Source organism: Zea mays, chromosome 1 (assembly GCF_902167145.1).
Source record: "Zea mays cultivar B73 chromosome 1, Zm-B73-REFERENCE-NAM-5.0, whole genome shotgun sequence".
NCBI classification, from domain to species: Eukaryota; Viridiplantae; Streptophyta; class Magnoliopsida; order Poales; family Poaceae; genus Zea; species Zea mays.
This window is the reverse complement of record NC_050096.1, coordinates 6,490,436-6,505,220: the sequence shown is the minus strand read 5'-3', so window position 1 is coordinate 6,505,220 and position 14,785 is coordinate 6,490,436. Positions and strand designations below refer to the sequence as shown.

Below are 14,785 nucleotides of genomic sequence, written 5' to 3'. Positions count from 1 at the left end.
ATCGGAGTCAGATTCAGATTCTTGTATCCTCTCAGATTTGGACATGGGAGTTAAAATTAAGGTTTTTATCTCCTGGTTTTGAGAGAAGAAAAACTCCCATCTTGGAGCGGAGTAAAATTGCCCAAACTTTGGGTGGCAACATCTCTTATTATCGTTTTAGAACAGCGCCCTTTCTTTGAATCTTTTCCTGTTGGGAAACATAGAAAAAAAACATGCGGAAAGTCTCATCAGATCTCTGTGGTTTCCAAATGAAATCTCTACCCGGTCGCCCGGAAAGAAATTATTAGCACACAAGAGAGAAGTAAAGAAACCAACGTGTCTTTTTTCTCTTTTAAGAGATCATAACTGCAAAAACAAAAGCAAAAGCTAGACAAGGGGGAAATTTGTAGAGGGATCAAACAACATTAAGCTGATGGATGGATTTGAAATGAGCAGTAGTATATAGATAAGGAGGGGGGCGAGAATCGTACCATGTCGGGCCTGAGGAAGACGGTTTTTTCGAGCACGATGACGGATCCGGACTCGTCGAGCGCGCGCGCGACGGAGGGGCCCGCATCCGGGCCGGCGGCGTCGCAACAGAGGCGCAGGAAGTCGGCGTACGGCACGGCGCCGGCGTCGGACTCCCGAATCCGTGCGCGCCGCCTCCATCTGCGTGGCTCGCAGCACCTTGCGCGCCTCCTCCGCCGTGAGGCTCGCCGCGGGCAGCGCCACGTTCGGCTCCCGCTTAGTCGGCGCCGGCGGCACGAGGCCATCGAGGTTGATCCGCGGGAACGCGACGCCGACCCCGAGGTCCCGGATCCGGTCGGCCAGGGGCATGAAGCGGTCGGGCGGCCCGTGCGTTGCTACGGAATTAATATGTTAAAATATATTGATATGCAAAAACATTAATTGGTATTCTCTACTTTTGTTAGCATCACTAAAAATAGATGTAAATGACTATTTCTACTTAACCATTTGATTACATATCAGCACAATTGCCACACCTGCTGCTAGAAGTCACTACAAAATCAGTTGATCAAAGTGTTGTATCTCAGGCTATCTATGTTCAAAGCATCAATTAAACAAGATGCTAGAAATGATCCAAGTGCATAGAAACCTTTTGCACGTTCCCTTTGAACTATAGCCATTTCTTTTGGGAAAACTCCTGGTCTGTCAATGCAGCGCACTGCAATGTTTATGCACCAGAAATAAAGAATGAAAACAATAAAAATTGTAACTCACAATCATTTGTAGGACACTATCTTTCTCAACACGTGGCTCTGGTATGCATCTAAGAATTGTCTCAAAAAGTGGCCCTAGATCATCAGCTAAATTGTCTGGAGATAGACTGACCTTTCCTTTAATTCCACTTGAATAGACTATTTGGAAATCACATTGGCATGCTGAAATAGAACATGAACATAAGGATTAGGATAAGCTGTGTATTGATAAACTGAAAACAAATTAGATGAACAATAGGATAGTTGTAACTGTTTACGTGTACGTCAGTTGCATCTAAAATCAATAAATAGCTCAAATGTTGAATTACCACACACTCAGTTCATGCAGTAGGTCTATCGATCTTGTTTATTTACAACTACAACAACATCATATCCAAATTCTAGAGCTCTCTTCAGAACAAACCTTGTATGTGGCGCAGGCCCTTCTACATAATCAACCTACATAGAAGATAAGCTTTAAAAGTAATGTGGAATGAACAATTGCTTGCTAAAAACGTCAAAGAACTCTCTTTCAAGGAACAAAAGGAAAAATATAAAAAATGACACATCAATGTAATAGCTAACATGAAAGTAGCATGGCAAGAACTGAAGCTCCTTCATTAGCTTCACTTCTTAAATGAAACGTGGGTGCTTTATTGTTACTTCTTAAATAAAAACATGTTCACCCATATTTTGTACAGGAATTGGTGTAAACAACATCTGTGGATACACAACCGAGATAAACCACACCCGAGGAGATGCAAGAACTCTAAAAAATCACCTGCATAGCTAGAATTCATCCATTTTAATTCTTGACATCTTTTACAGATGAATTAGTGACACTCTGAGAAGCAGAAAAAACATTACCTCATTTCATTAACATCCATTTTTACAGATGAATTAGTGACACTCTGAGACCTTTTTGCAGGCATTTGCGACAACTAACACTGCAACCCTCTGAACCATGGAAGTGCATATCAAATTAACAGCCCACTGCTGCACTATGTAGTGATTAGTGAAGATCTCCCTAAACTAAACCACACCACATTTACATCGAGACTGCATGAACTAAGAAGCAATTAAACAAGGTGAAATGCCAACATTTTTACCCACCAAGAACAGGCAAGAATGCATCATCATTAAAGAATCGCACACCAAGCACAACTACACAAATCACCAAGAACCCTAACCAAACATGCCCAAGACCATGTTAGATGCAAGAACCCAGGAGATGGCAGGCATTACAAAATTACACGGTTCCGTACCAAGAGGAGTGGTGCTGGGCGTAAGATCTAGGCGATGGTGGCAGGCTCCCCCAAGGCTACGCAGGACACACGCGAGCTCGGCGAGCGTGATGAGGTCGTTGTCGTCGGTGTAGAAGACCATGAAGGCGTGGTCCACGTCATCCTCGACGGCGGCGGCAGCGGACGCAAACTCCATGAGCGCGGCGAACACGGGCAGGTTGATGCAGCCTTCGTCGTCGGCGTCGACCTCCTCCATCATGCATGACACCTTATCGTCGGTGACGGCATGGCCCATGCCCTCGATTAGCGCCGCGAGATCTGCTAGTTGCCGTTGGCGCGGGTGCTCTAGGGTTTGGGCTATGGTCTATAGACGCTAAGGTGGTTGTTTCTGGGTGCTGTGGGGCGACGCGATCTGGACGCGGGGCGGTGGTTGCAAGGGTGCATCACGGAGTACACGGGCGGCTGCAGTCACGACGCCATCGTCAGGGAGCAGAGGGAGTGGCTCACGCGGGGTGGGGGAGGCGGGGGGACGAACGTGGGCATGGGCGGGCGGACGATGTAGATTTACGGAAGCGAGCGGACGATGCAGATTCACCGAAGGCAGAACCAGGGGAGGCAACCTACCCCTTAGAGCCTTAATAGGTAGTATAGATATTTCATAATCTTATATTATATATTTTAGGTAATAAATAAACTATGTGAGGGTGAGTCCTTTTGGGGCGGACCTTTGCCTTGTCTTCCTACTGACTCATGGGCCCCAGAGGCCTAGGATCTTCCCCCGACATTAGACGGCCCCGAGGTAGAGTATCTTCCCTTGGTGGCTTTGCTTGATGGGCGTTGTTCGCATCGATCTTTGGGTTGTGCATCCTTGATTAGTCACAACATTCACACCTTCGAGGGATGGAGTGTCCCTAATGCAGTCCTTCCCCACTCGGGGAGGGGCGGATGTTATACCCCCTTTAAAAGTTTGGGCAAGCGTCTGCTTGCAGTTGTTCTAGTTATTTGTTTTCTGGCTCACACCTCGGATGGTTTCTGTAGGCTATTCATATTTACCTTGCTCTTCCAAAGAATCAGCCAATATCTCGTGATGTAGGCCTTTTGGGAAAATATGTTTGCATCTAGCTATATTAGAAGATATAAAGATTGACTTACGCAACGATGTTCTATGATCCTAAAGATGTAAAGATATAAATATGAAGCTGCATAAATTAAGTATGTTAGGAAAACACCACACAACTAACTATTGCAGGTCGAGAGTGGATGCTTCTGCTATAATTTTATATTACCATCGAAAGCATGCAATATTGTATAAAAGCAGCACATGTATTGACTTAAAAGCATATAAATTTAGAGTTTCAGACTATCAATGTCCAACCTTTTTTGTACAATTATGACAACACAAACTACAACCATCCCCCCAAGGAAAACAACGTATCTAAAATATTATGGCATAGCCTTGAACAAGGAAAGACATAACATTACAATTTATCTTAATTGATAATGTATTTCATAATGCCCAACAAATTTTGATCATAAATTGCATAGATGAAAATGGAAAAAAACACCTGCTTTAAAAGAATATAACATGATCCTCAATTCCATTTTACAGGCTACAATGGGAGGTGGGACAGGGACTGATGGGACACCTAATTTTACAGGGATTGCAAAGTCCACGGAGATATTAACTACTCGACTTTTCACAGCCCCATTTACATACAAGGGAAGAAAACGGACACTCCAGTCATGAGGAATTGTATCCTTGATTGTAATTCCAAAATGACAAGTTACTAGCTGGTGTATGCCCTAAATACACCCATGACAAAAAGGCAAGGCTGCATATTAACTTGTTAATATTTTTAATTGGTTTAGCATACTTTTTCCTAATACAGGTGCCCTGCGCTGCTCTACACTTAAATAGGTCTTTACAATCTAATATTTTGGAAATAATTCTTCCCTCATTTAATTAAATTGATCCTAGTTGTACGACCACTACATTTCTTACTATTATCTTGTAAAGGCAGAGGCAGTATGACAATGGAGATAGAAGAGCAGCGCTTCCAAATAAAATGGCATATGCAAACCCCATGATTAGTGGAAGTGTAAAAACCCAACGGAAAAATACATTTGCTTATGACATCTTCTATTATTGATAGTGCTTATAGAGTAGTAGATAAAATAAGAGAATAGAAATATGAATCTGTGGGCATGAACTGAACAAATCACCAACAATGCCTATGTAGTTGTGTTGCACAAATGTTCCACAAATCTGCTTACTACATGGCCCTTGCATCCCTGGAAAATTAAAATGTTCAGAAACAGCGTGTTGAGAAACACGGCTCTGATTTCTAGAAAAATTCAGAGTGGACAACGAAAAAAATATGACACCAGAGCTGCTCCAGCCAACGGAACCGTGATGAGCAATGGCATTAGACTCAGCAAGACCTGGTATGGCGGCCACACTGCTACCGGCCACTGAGCTCTGCTGCTGCTGCGTGGCGAAGTGGCGCCTCGGGTACATCGGCGGCGGCCCAGCAACCAGCCCGAGCTTCTGGACCTTGAGGAAGTACTTTTGGGCATGGCTCCGTATCTGCGGCACACATTGTGTCGTGTTCAGAGCTGAGTTTCAGTTCTTGGAAAAAACATGTATGAACGCATACACACACATCTGACCAGCAACTAATATTCGATACCTGGACCGTCGTCTTGGTGCTCACATGCTCCTCGATCTTCGTCCAAACATGAGAAAACAAATAACTCATGACGTCGAGGACGGGACGGTCTTTTCACAGCTAAGATCTCGGTGCTCTCGCCGCCATCGGCTCCAAGAAAAAATGTGGAAGAAAGAAGAGAGATCCACGAACGTGGACTAGGCTATACAGAGCTAGTGGTGGAGAGGATCTACAACCTATCGAGGTAGGCGAGTAGTGAAAGGGAAATAGGCTCACACCTTTTCCTAAATAATTTTGGTGGTTGAATTGCCCAACACAAATAATTGGACTAACTAGTTTGCTCTAGATTATAAGTTCTACAGGTGCCAAAGGTTCACAATAGACCAATACAAATATAAAAGAAAGGGTTCAAATCAAAGGAGCAAAAAAAAACCGAAGGCTGCCCTGGTCTGACGCACCGGACTGTCCGATGTGCCACCGGACAGTGTCCGGTGCACCAGGGAGAATCCCCTCCAACTGCTAAGCTTTAGGTTTCTTAAAATGGCTCTCCGCTATAATTCACCGGACTGTCCGGTGTGCCAAGCAGAGTAACGGCTACAGCGCCAACGGTCGTCTGCAAAAGGTGAACAATGATCTACAGTGCGCGGACTGCGCGCGCAGAAGTCAGAGCAGGCGCAGATGACACACCAGACAGTGAACAGTGACTGTTCGGTGCACCACCGGACTGTCCGATGGCCCCACTTGTCAGAGCTCCAACGGTCGAACCCTAACGGTTGGGTGACGTGGCTGGCGTACCGGACAGTGTCCAGTGGCGCACCGGACTGTCCGGTGCGCCCGTCGACAGAAGCCTTCCCCAACGACCACTTTGGTGGTTGGGGCTATAAATACCCCCCAACCACCACACTTCAAGGCACCCAAGCATTCACTACTCCTCATTCAATACAAGAGCAATACACAACACTCCAAGACACAAATCAAAGCCTCCGGTCAAATCAAACTCCACAATTCAACTCTAGTTTTTAGGACTTGTGAGAAGATCGACTTGTGTTCTTTTGTTGTTCTTGTTGCTTGGTTGGCTTTCTTCTTTCTCTCGTTCTTACTCTCAAAGCCTTGTAGGCGAAGCAAGAGACACCAATTGTGTGGTGGTCCTTGCGGGGTCTAAGTGACCCGAGAAATCAAGGAAGGAAGCTCACTCGGTCTAAGTAACCGTTTGAGAGAGGGAAAGGGTTGAAAGAGACCTGGTCTTTGTGACCACCTCAACGGGGAGTAGGTTTGCAAGAACCGAACCTCGGTAAAACAAATCACCGTGTCATCCGCCTTATTTGCTTGTGATTTGTTTTTCTCCCTCTCTTTCGGACTCGACTTTGTTTCTAACGCTAACACCGGCTTGTAGTTGTGCTTTAAGTTTGTAAATTTCAGATTTGCCTATTCACCCCCCCCTCTAGGCGACTTTCAAGTAGGAAGGCATAGTCTCTGGCGACGTTGTAAACTTCGGATGATGGGGCGTGAGGAGGGGCCGAGGATGGGGAATGGGGCAGGATCACGGGGGGTCGCGCGACATCTCTGCTGGCAACACGAGGTGGCAGGTGGGGGTGGGGAGGCAGGCGGCCGACGCTTCAGGGATCACCGGGACGGCAACGGGTCCGATCGGATCCATGGGGGATTGCATCGCGAGGCGCGATTTGCCGGCGAGGATGGTGTCGCCGATGGAAGGGGACTGCAGGGAGCGGGGCTTCGTGAAGGAGAGCGGGGCACACGCGAGGATGGAGGGGGCACCGCGATGCGAGATTGCCGAGGGGGAGCGCCTTGATGCGGATTGCATCGCCGCGCCAGGGGGAGGGCGAGGGCGGGTGCTTGCCGAGGAGAGGAGACTGCGGCGAGGAGGGGAGGCGAGTGGAGATCGCGGCGGGGAGAGGCGGGCCCACGTGCGAGCGAGGGGGGCGGGGGCGGGACGGTGGGGTGGATCTCGTGGGCTGGTGAGATTTTCACGGCGGGATAACGGGGCGGCGCGATGAGATCGCGGTAGGGAGAGGCGGGCCTACGTGCGAGCAGGGGGGTGACAACGGGATGGATCGTGTGGGCGGACGAGATTTCCGCGGCGGGACGACGCGGCGGGACGATGTGCGGGAGCGGGGGCGCTGTGGAGTAGAGGGGAAGTGGGTGGGGATCCGCGGCGCGAACTTTGGCAGAACCGTGCACCAAAATCACTGTGGACGCCTACGGTAGGGTCTTAAGGAGTAGTAAAGATATATGTCCGGGCCGCTAGAATGCGTAACACCCTACTTCCTATTGAGGCTGTGTATTGGAGTTGCTTTGGAGTATATAGATTACATATGTGCTGTTGTGGTGCTAAGGTGTGGTTGATGAGGGCTGGTGTATGATGAGATGAGATGTTTTGGTAGGGGTACTCTCTCGGCCTTATATAAGTGACCAGAGGGTTATTCCTTACAAGTTGTGATCACTATATATTCTACCTATCTCCTCTTTTATCGCGGCCTGTAGTTCTGCTTATCCGGAGTTTGATCACTTCCTTAGCCGAGTTGACGCCGAGTGTTTAGCCCTTCGGCTGTGTGCAACTTCTTCAGTCGAGATATTAGCTCTTCTGCCTACGCATAACCCGGATGTTTAGTCTTCGTCTTCTTGGATCGAGCTTGCCTAACCTGGTTGTGGCCCGATGACCCATCCTGCAAGGTGGACCATCAGGAGGCCCATCAGACGGCCCGTGACATGTTTCTGTGTTCGTGAGGACCCGAGGATATCTACCCCCAACACCACTAAAGACAACACTAGGCATATAGTAAGCAGGAAATCAACTAAGTGTCAGTCAAGATAAACTAGATGAACTACCCTAAACGATTGTCACTCATCATGCTAGAAATATATCTGAAATAGATACCAGTTTAAATTCTCAAGATTTATCAGATTTTACAGCGGATTACAAATTTCGATGAAAAGCATGTGAGTGCGAGAGGTTGTAAGCATTGTCATTGTCTAACTTTTCAACCGGGTGTAGCCTATGCAACAAAGCAATCAGAAGGTAAAGACACCGGTTTTGATCATCCACCACCTACTCGAGTTCATCCAAAAGTGGAAATAGAAGCAATCTCGATACAATGATGTGGTGACAAATTCAAACTCATCTCGATCTTTTTGATTTTTTCACTTACCTTGATTTTGCTTTAAGCACAGATTTAATGAATCAAGCCAATGAATAACTCAAAACATGAGGCATAGCCACCTAGCATACTAGTGACAATACAAAGAATTTCAAACACATCCTATACATGCTAGGTGCCAATCTCAATGGGGAGCATGTTTTGGATTCAACAAGTAATAGTCAAGTTCACAATTATGAAAAGAAGCTTAGCTCAACAATATTGTATCAATATAAGCAAACAGAGCCTAAGCATGCCAAAGCATCATCATGTATACAAAGAACATACTACTAGGATCATAGTCACATTCTAGCATATACACAAGTGAAGGTCAAAATGCTACATGAGATACATATATAATACAAGAATGAAGAAAGAAAGACTAAAATCTACATGAAAAACAACAAAAACAAAAACAAAAAATGGAGCCCTTGATAAAAAAGGAACTAGACACCTAATTCTCCTCTTAAAATACTATATTACTATATCAGCTCACGAGCCGATCCAGACTCAGTTAAAATTGACTCGGACTAAAGAGATTCATGAGCCGAGATTGAATAAGCCCGAGCCGACTCTTGAGCCTCGAGTTTTTTTTTTCGATCCTAAGGTCCCCGGCGGCCCGGCCGGAACAAAACCCGTTCGATGCGTCTCCGCCGTTTCAGGACACAATCAAGGGCTAGAAGCCACTACAGGCCCAAATTCAGCCCATACCCACTCTCCCATCCACGAGACCACAAGCCACACCAAACCCGCGTTCATCGACGGACGAGCTCGCCGGCGAGAGAGCGACTGAGATGGAGGCGGCGGCAGCGGCGGCCGGCGTGGAGCTGGGCTCCTCGAAGCCCCAGATCGCGACGCAGGCGGAGATGGCGGAGGCCCGGGTGCCGCTCGCCTACCGCGATCAGTGCGCGCACCTCCTCATCCCGCTCAACAAGTGCCGCGTCGCCGAGTTCTACCTCCCCTGGAAGTGCGAGCCCGAGCGCCACGCCTACGAGAAGTGCCAGTACGAGCTCGTCATGGAGCGGATGCTCCAGATGCAGAAGATCCGCGAGGCGCAGGAGACCAAGGTCAAGGGCGGCGCCTCCATTGGCCTCATCCCGGCCACCGCCAAGCTCGCCTGATACGGGTCCCAGACCGATCCGCTTGATTTAGGTGAGCTCTGACCCCGTCACGCCGTTTCGAATCTCTTCTTTCCGGGATTTAGCTCGGCTGCTGTGGCTTGAGTTTGTGATTTGGATGTGAAGGCCACATGTTGTCTCGGGTACTTAGGGATTCCGATTGCATGAGTGGCGAATCGTGCGCCCTTTTGTCAGGGGAAGCAGCATTGGGCGGGTGGCCCGTCAGCGTTGGCGTGGATATTATTAGGTTAATTTGTAGACATTTCAGACTAAGCTGCTGACTGAATGGTTAGGGTTTTCAGGAGCTGCTGTAGCCGTGTAGCACTTGCAGAGCTAATTTAGGTAGGGTGAAAACAGAAACGTGACTCTTGATTCTTGGTAGCATAATTCAAGCTTGCTGCAAATATGACGAAGTTAAAACGTGAAATCAAGCCACTGGGATACATGGACATTTGAGATCAGTCCAGATCTCTCTCTCTTTTTTTGCTGCCCAGTGCTTGCTGCAGTTCCAACCATTATGCTGTCATATGTTCATATATTGAGTTGTGATGTTCATGTATCATGAATACACAACAGTGCTAAAATGTTTAGAAATCAGTCTAGCTGGTAGGAAGCTTAATGGAAATTCATCATATCTTCCCTGCGACCTGAATTTGGGGCTTCCAAACTACCTGAAGTTGGTTACAGATTCTAGATTACTGTTTGGTGATATTAGGACTGGAACTCTATTCTGGCTTGTAGCTTCTCAAGTCATTGGAAGTGATTTAGACAAGGCCTAGATTTTTGTTTGTTGGACCAATTTTTAAATCTGAAGCTTTGTGCAATTAAAGCAGATAATGTACATAGGCAGCAGGTTAGTTTAGCTACGCAGGCTGCCATTCCAAACACATCGTTGCAGTGAAGCATCAAATCTAATTAAAACATGTATGATAAACATGTCATAGCTTACCTATGCCAATAAGCAGAATATTTCTCAACTATATCTATAGGTTGCTGCAAGCAATATTGAATTTGAAGGAACTTGCCCAAGTTTCATTTTATAACACATTGAGGTGTCATGTCGATTAAATTAAATGGAGTTGCCAATTCATATCACATTTTTTTATTGTACCTCCACTTAGCACTTTTGCAATACTTTCAAGAACGTTAGGTCTTTTGGTGGGTGGTGGTAATATACTCGTCTTCAGGGGGATGCCACATGAAGAAACAAATGCAGTCCTTTTAGCTTCATTGTTAGAGGCTTTCCAGTCCTTTTGAGATGAGCTCTTCAATACACTGCTTGTACTTTATATCATTTGATCTTAAATACTTTGTGACAAACCCCCTGTTCTTCCAATTTAATCTGGTTAAGTGCAGTAGAGCATCTCTCTGCATGACTGTTGCATAAGTTTTGCTGGTTCTTGTGAGTTCATTTCATAGCAGGATAATGCAATACCAAAGTGATGCTTGTATACATTATACTGGCATACTGCATCCACTCTTCCTATATAAGCAACATAAATTAATTACCCTAGGGGGTTCATCTGTTGCCCATTGGGCTTGCCTTGACTATCGGCAATCGTTCCTCTAGCAGCAGAATGGGGAACCCCTTAATGGCATTGAAAACGGTACCCTTTAGTGGATATTGAGATTTTACTTTTAAGCTTTTGGGCATTGTATTCAATCACTGATATTTCCATAAAAAGGATAACCACAGGTTGAACTTTACAATGGGGTTTGCAGTTACTAGCATAATATGGCCCTGTTAAGCGGACAAGTGCTGGTAAATTTTTATTTCCATTTGCCACACATAATTCTTAGTTCTATTTATTTACTATATTAGCTTTCCTTGTGTTGCTTATGGCTGGATACAAGCTCAGCGTGATGTTAGTAACTGGCCTGGTCATTAGCAATCGTATGGAAACCAGGGACATGGAATAGGAACTCTCTTTTGTGAACAATAGCTGCTGTCAGCCTGTCAGTTTTACTCTGTGCGCATCTAATGCATGATAGATTGAAACACATCGGATGTGATGTTTAAGGAATCTTTTGTATCGGATCTGGATCATATGGTCACAACCTTCCCACTGTAAAACACGTCTTGTTAGCTTTTCTGCAGTCTTGTCTGATAATTCCATTTGCATGCCATGACAACCGACAACATGAACACAAACGACATAATAATAATGGCAATAGTGCATCTATACCTAGTCTCTTTTGGCTTGCCAATGTCCATTTGTGTTTGGTCAATACCTCGGAGGGACTCCCAACACGTATATTCTATGAAGTTCATCTTCAGAGTTATGTTATGCCCCCCTCCCACCCCCCAATGAAACTTGACAACTACATTTTTTTGGTGGCTCTGTATGATGAAGCTGTTATGCACCTTTAGGCTGCTCCCACACCCTAGTCTGGGTTAGGAATAATGGTATTGATGTGCATCGTAGATGAGGGTCGATCTCTTGGTTTTGAGCTGCAAATTGAGTTGGCATGGAAGCTTTTGTTTTGTTTTGGAAACTGAAACCATGGTCGCCATGGCTTTGATGATATGGACCCTCTGGTTTGCTTGTCTCCCATGTGAATGCATCACCACCTTTGACGCTTAGCCCATAGGGCCATGTCAGATGATTCTGGGAATAAAAATCTCCTCATCATCCTATTAGGTGTCTGGGTTGGTTATTCTATGCATTATTTGTTTTGGCCTGAAGCAGCGTTGGAAACACAACACTGTTATGCCATGTTACCTGTGGCCGTGGGACAAATTTGCTATGTCTTTGTTACCTGTGGCTGTGGGACAAGTTTGCTATGTCTTTGTTTCCCTGCTGCTGCAGTAGTGGCTGTCTGGAAACTCATGTTGATTTCACTTTTTTTTTCTTGTGTAGCACCTGCCTGTTGTTCAGGGCCCTACTAACCAGCTGGACTCGTTTTGGTTTTGGACGCAGGTCTGCCTGTTGGCTATAGCAGCGTCCAGAGGCGTTGCGCCGTGCAAGGATCCTCAATGTTTGTTGTGTGAACAGAGATACGCGTTTGAATTTGGCATAAAGTTAACTGTTGTCTTCTTTTTCCCTTCCCCTCTCTCTCTATCTCCCTGCCTGATGGCTATCTTCAGGTTTCAATTTGATGATGGAATAAGGAAAGGTACTTGTCCTATTACCGATGACTGGATGACTTTTTTGAAGTTTTGAAAACTTGTTCACCTTGTGGCTTGTGTTGCTGCCTCAAGCCAACTACTGCGGCAGGCATGGCAATTGCAGCGATTAATTCGTGCATGTTTACATTGCGATATATTAATGTTGTTGTGCCCCTTGGTCTGACATTCTGCAAGTGTGGTGTGTAGCCTGCATCTGCATGTTTGACCATTGGCTCTGCAAGCCTGTGCAAGTGCAATGCAAAGGGGACCGTGCTTGAGAGCATCTCTGACTTCGTAGCTCTGTACTAGCCAGCCCAGCGCCGGCCGGCAGGAAGAGGAAGCTGTTCCATTCTCTTCAAACGGCGCCTTCAGTTCAGTGCCACACAGCTATTTTTAGCTGAGTAGCTGTGGTCTCGAATTCGGGTGCCGAAATTGGCATAGGATCCCTTGTTTTTTTTTTTTTTGTCGCCTGTCCTGTTGATTCACCTCTTCCGGCCGCATCCCTGTTTGTATCCTGGCAGCTGCGTTGGCTGGCTAGGTGACTGGCCGAACAGGACAGACGACGTCGCCGGCGGTGGGTGAGAGCCGGCCGTGTCGAGGAGGCAAGCATTACAGGAGGGGGTGGTGGAGGAGGCAAGCATTACATGGAGCAACCTCGCGTGGCTGGCATGCCCATGCGTGCACGCGGCTGCGTTGCGTTTCCATGTTAATTACATATATATACAGGTGGCTAGTTACGCTTGCGCTAGTATGATGCAGGCAGGCTGCAATGCATGTGCAAACGTTCGGTCGCTGCTGCGTGCCCTGGCCGAGCGAGTTGAGATGAGAGGTGGACGCTGCGGCGGCCGTGCAGGGGGCAGGGGAATGATGATGGGCACGGAGAAAACACACGGGTCTCCTCCCGAGTACGAGTACCAGTCAGGCAGGCAGCTGTCGTACTCGCCTAAACGGCTAAACCTAGACATGGAGGGAGGTTTCCGGCGTGCGACGAAACTTGGGGGCAGACAGAATCATGGTCGTCGGGCGCGGACCACGGCATGGCATGGCAGCCCACATTTGTTCGGCGCTGCGCGTTGCGTTGCGTTGCGTTGCGTTGGTATCATCCCTTTGTCTTATACTGTACCTAGCTGGAGGTGCTTTGTCTTGACAATTTCTCTAACTCTAAAAAAAAAGACACCGTTAGGAGGATCTACCGTGAATTCACCAAAGTGCTGCTACGTACCGTCTTGCGCCACGCATGTTCTCCTGTTCGTCAAAATACCTACAATGATGCCCTCGATCCCCCGCGCGCTTTAGGGTATGTTTAGAGTCAGCTTAGTTTTTAATAATCTAGTTTCTATTTTTTAGTGTCTGTTTAATTAGACTGTAGCTATAGAAAAAGTTGTGGTAAGATGTGAGCCGTGGAAAAAATTGTTGTGGACTGTAAGCTTTTAAAAAGCTACAAATCATTTGGTGGAAACCACTAAAAACAATTATTTTTTGATATATGTTTTCACAGTTTCTTTCAATAGCTATTATAAGCAGGTTTAGGGGTGCTTTCAATTTTGCACTGGAAGAAAGTCAGTTTTTTAGAAGAAAAAAAACTGCTTCCTGGATCTAGCCCTTTGGTTTGGCTTTTGGCTTTTAAGGGGTAAAAACCAAAATAAAAAATCAAACCAAACACACACTTAGTTTCTACAAGTTTATAAAAAAAACAGTTTGGTGTTTGGAATCACTTCAATTTTTTATAAACTAATTTTAGCTAAAAAAAGCCATTTTCTTGGTTTTTAACAAACTGGAAATCTAGTTTTTATAAACTGAGACATAAACTGGTATTTTTGAAAACTACCTCAGTTTTTATAAACTAATTTCCTAGAAACTGGATGCTTTCAAACCAACCTTTGGTACTGCACCTTTTACGTGAACGTACATGCATGCACGTAAGAATTGTCGTCGCGGCTTTTAGAATTTGGACCTAACTAAGAACAATTCCACGAGATTAGTTAAAAAGACTAGTCAAATTTACTGATTTAGCTAATCTTTAAAATAGATTTTAGAGAAAAATTATAGGCTAATCCAACAAATTCGATAAATCTACTGACTGAATATAGAGACAGACTATCCAAAAATGGAGAGTGAATGTGGAGGGATAGGAAGTCACTAAATTTAAAGAGTCATTTACATAGTCTATTGATACACTTTTTTTCTCCTAATATTAGCTAAATTTTCCTTCACAAATTCATATACTAGTCTCTTGGAGTGCTCTAATTAGCTTTTGACCCTCGAAGAAACCTTGGTCTGCTAGCTTTTGA

At 45.7% G+C, this 14,785-nt stretch overlaps 1 protein-coding gene and 1 pseudogene across 1 annotated transcript; one reads left to right on the top strand and one right to left on the bottom strand.

Moving 5' to 3' along the window:
• Window positions 1–48: 48 nt before the first annotated feature.
• LOC103644398 (uncharacterized) lies at window positions 49–2,738 on the bottom strand (annotated as a pseudogene).
• A 6,184-nt stretch (window positions 2,739–8,922) lies between these two features.
• Window positions 8,923–12,521, top strand: LOC100283425 (uncharacterized). The gene is made up of 2 exons (NM_001366674.1): window positions 8,923–9,419; window positions 12,307–12,521. Exon 1 carries the CDS (start codon window positions 9,062–9,064, stop codon window positions 9,386–9,388), a length of 327 nt encoding a protein of 108 aa, NP_001353603.1. The 5' UTR covers window positions 8,923–9,061; the 3' UTR covers window positions 9,389–9,419; window positions 12,307–12,521.
• The last annotated feature ends 2,264 nt before the right edge of the window (window positions 12,522–14,785 follow it).

What these genes read in the sequence shown, in the direction of transcription:
- LOC100283425 (NM_001366674.1), top strand. Translation starts at nt 9,062, where the DNA reads ATGGAGGCGGCGGCAGCGGCGGCCGGCGTGGAGCTGGGCTCCTCGAAG.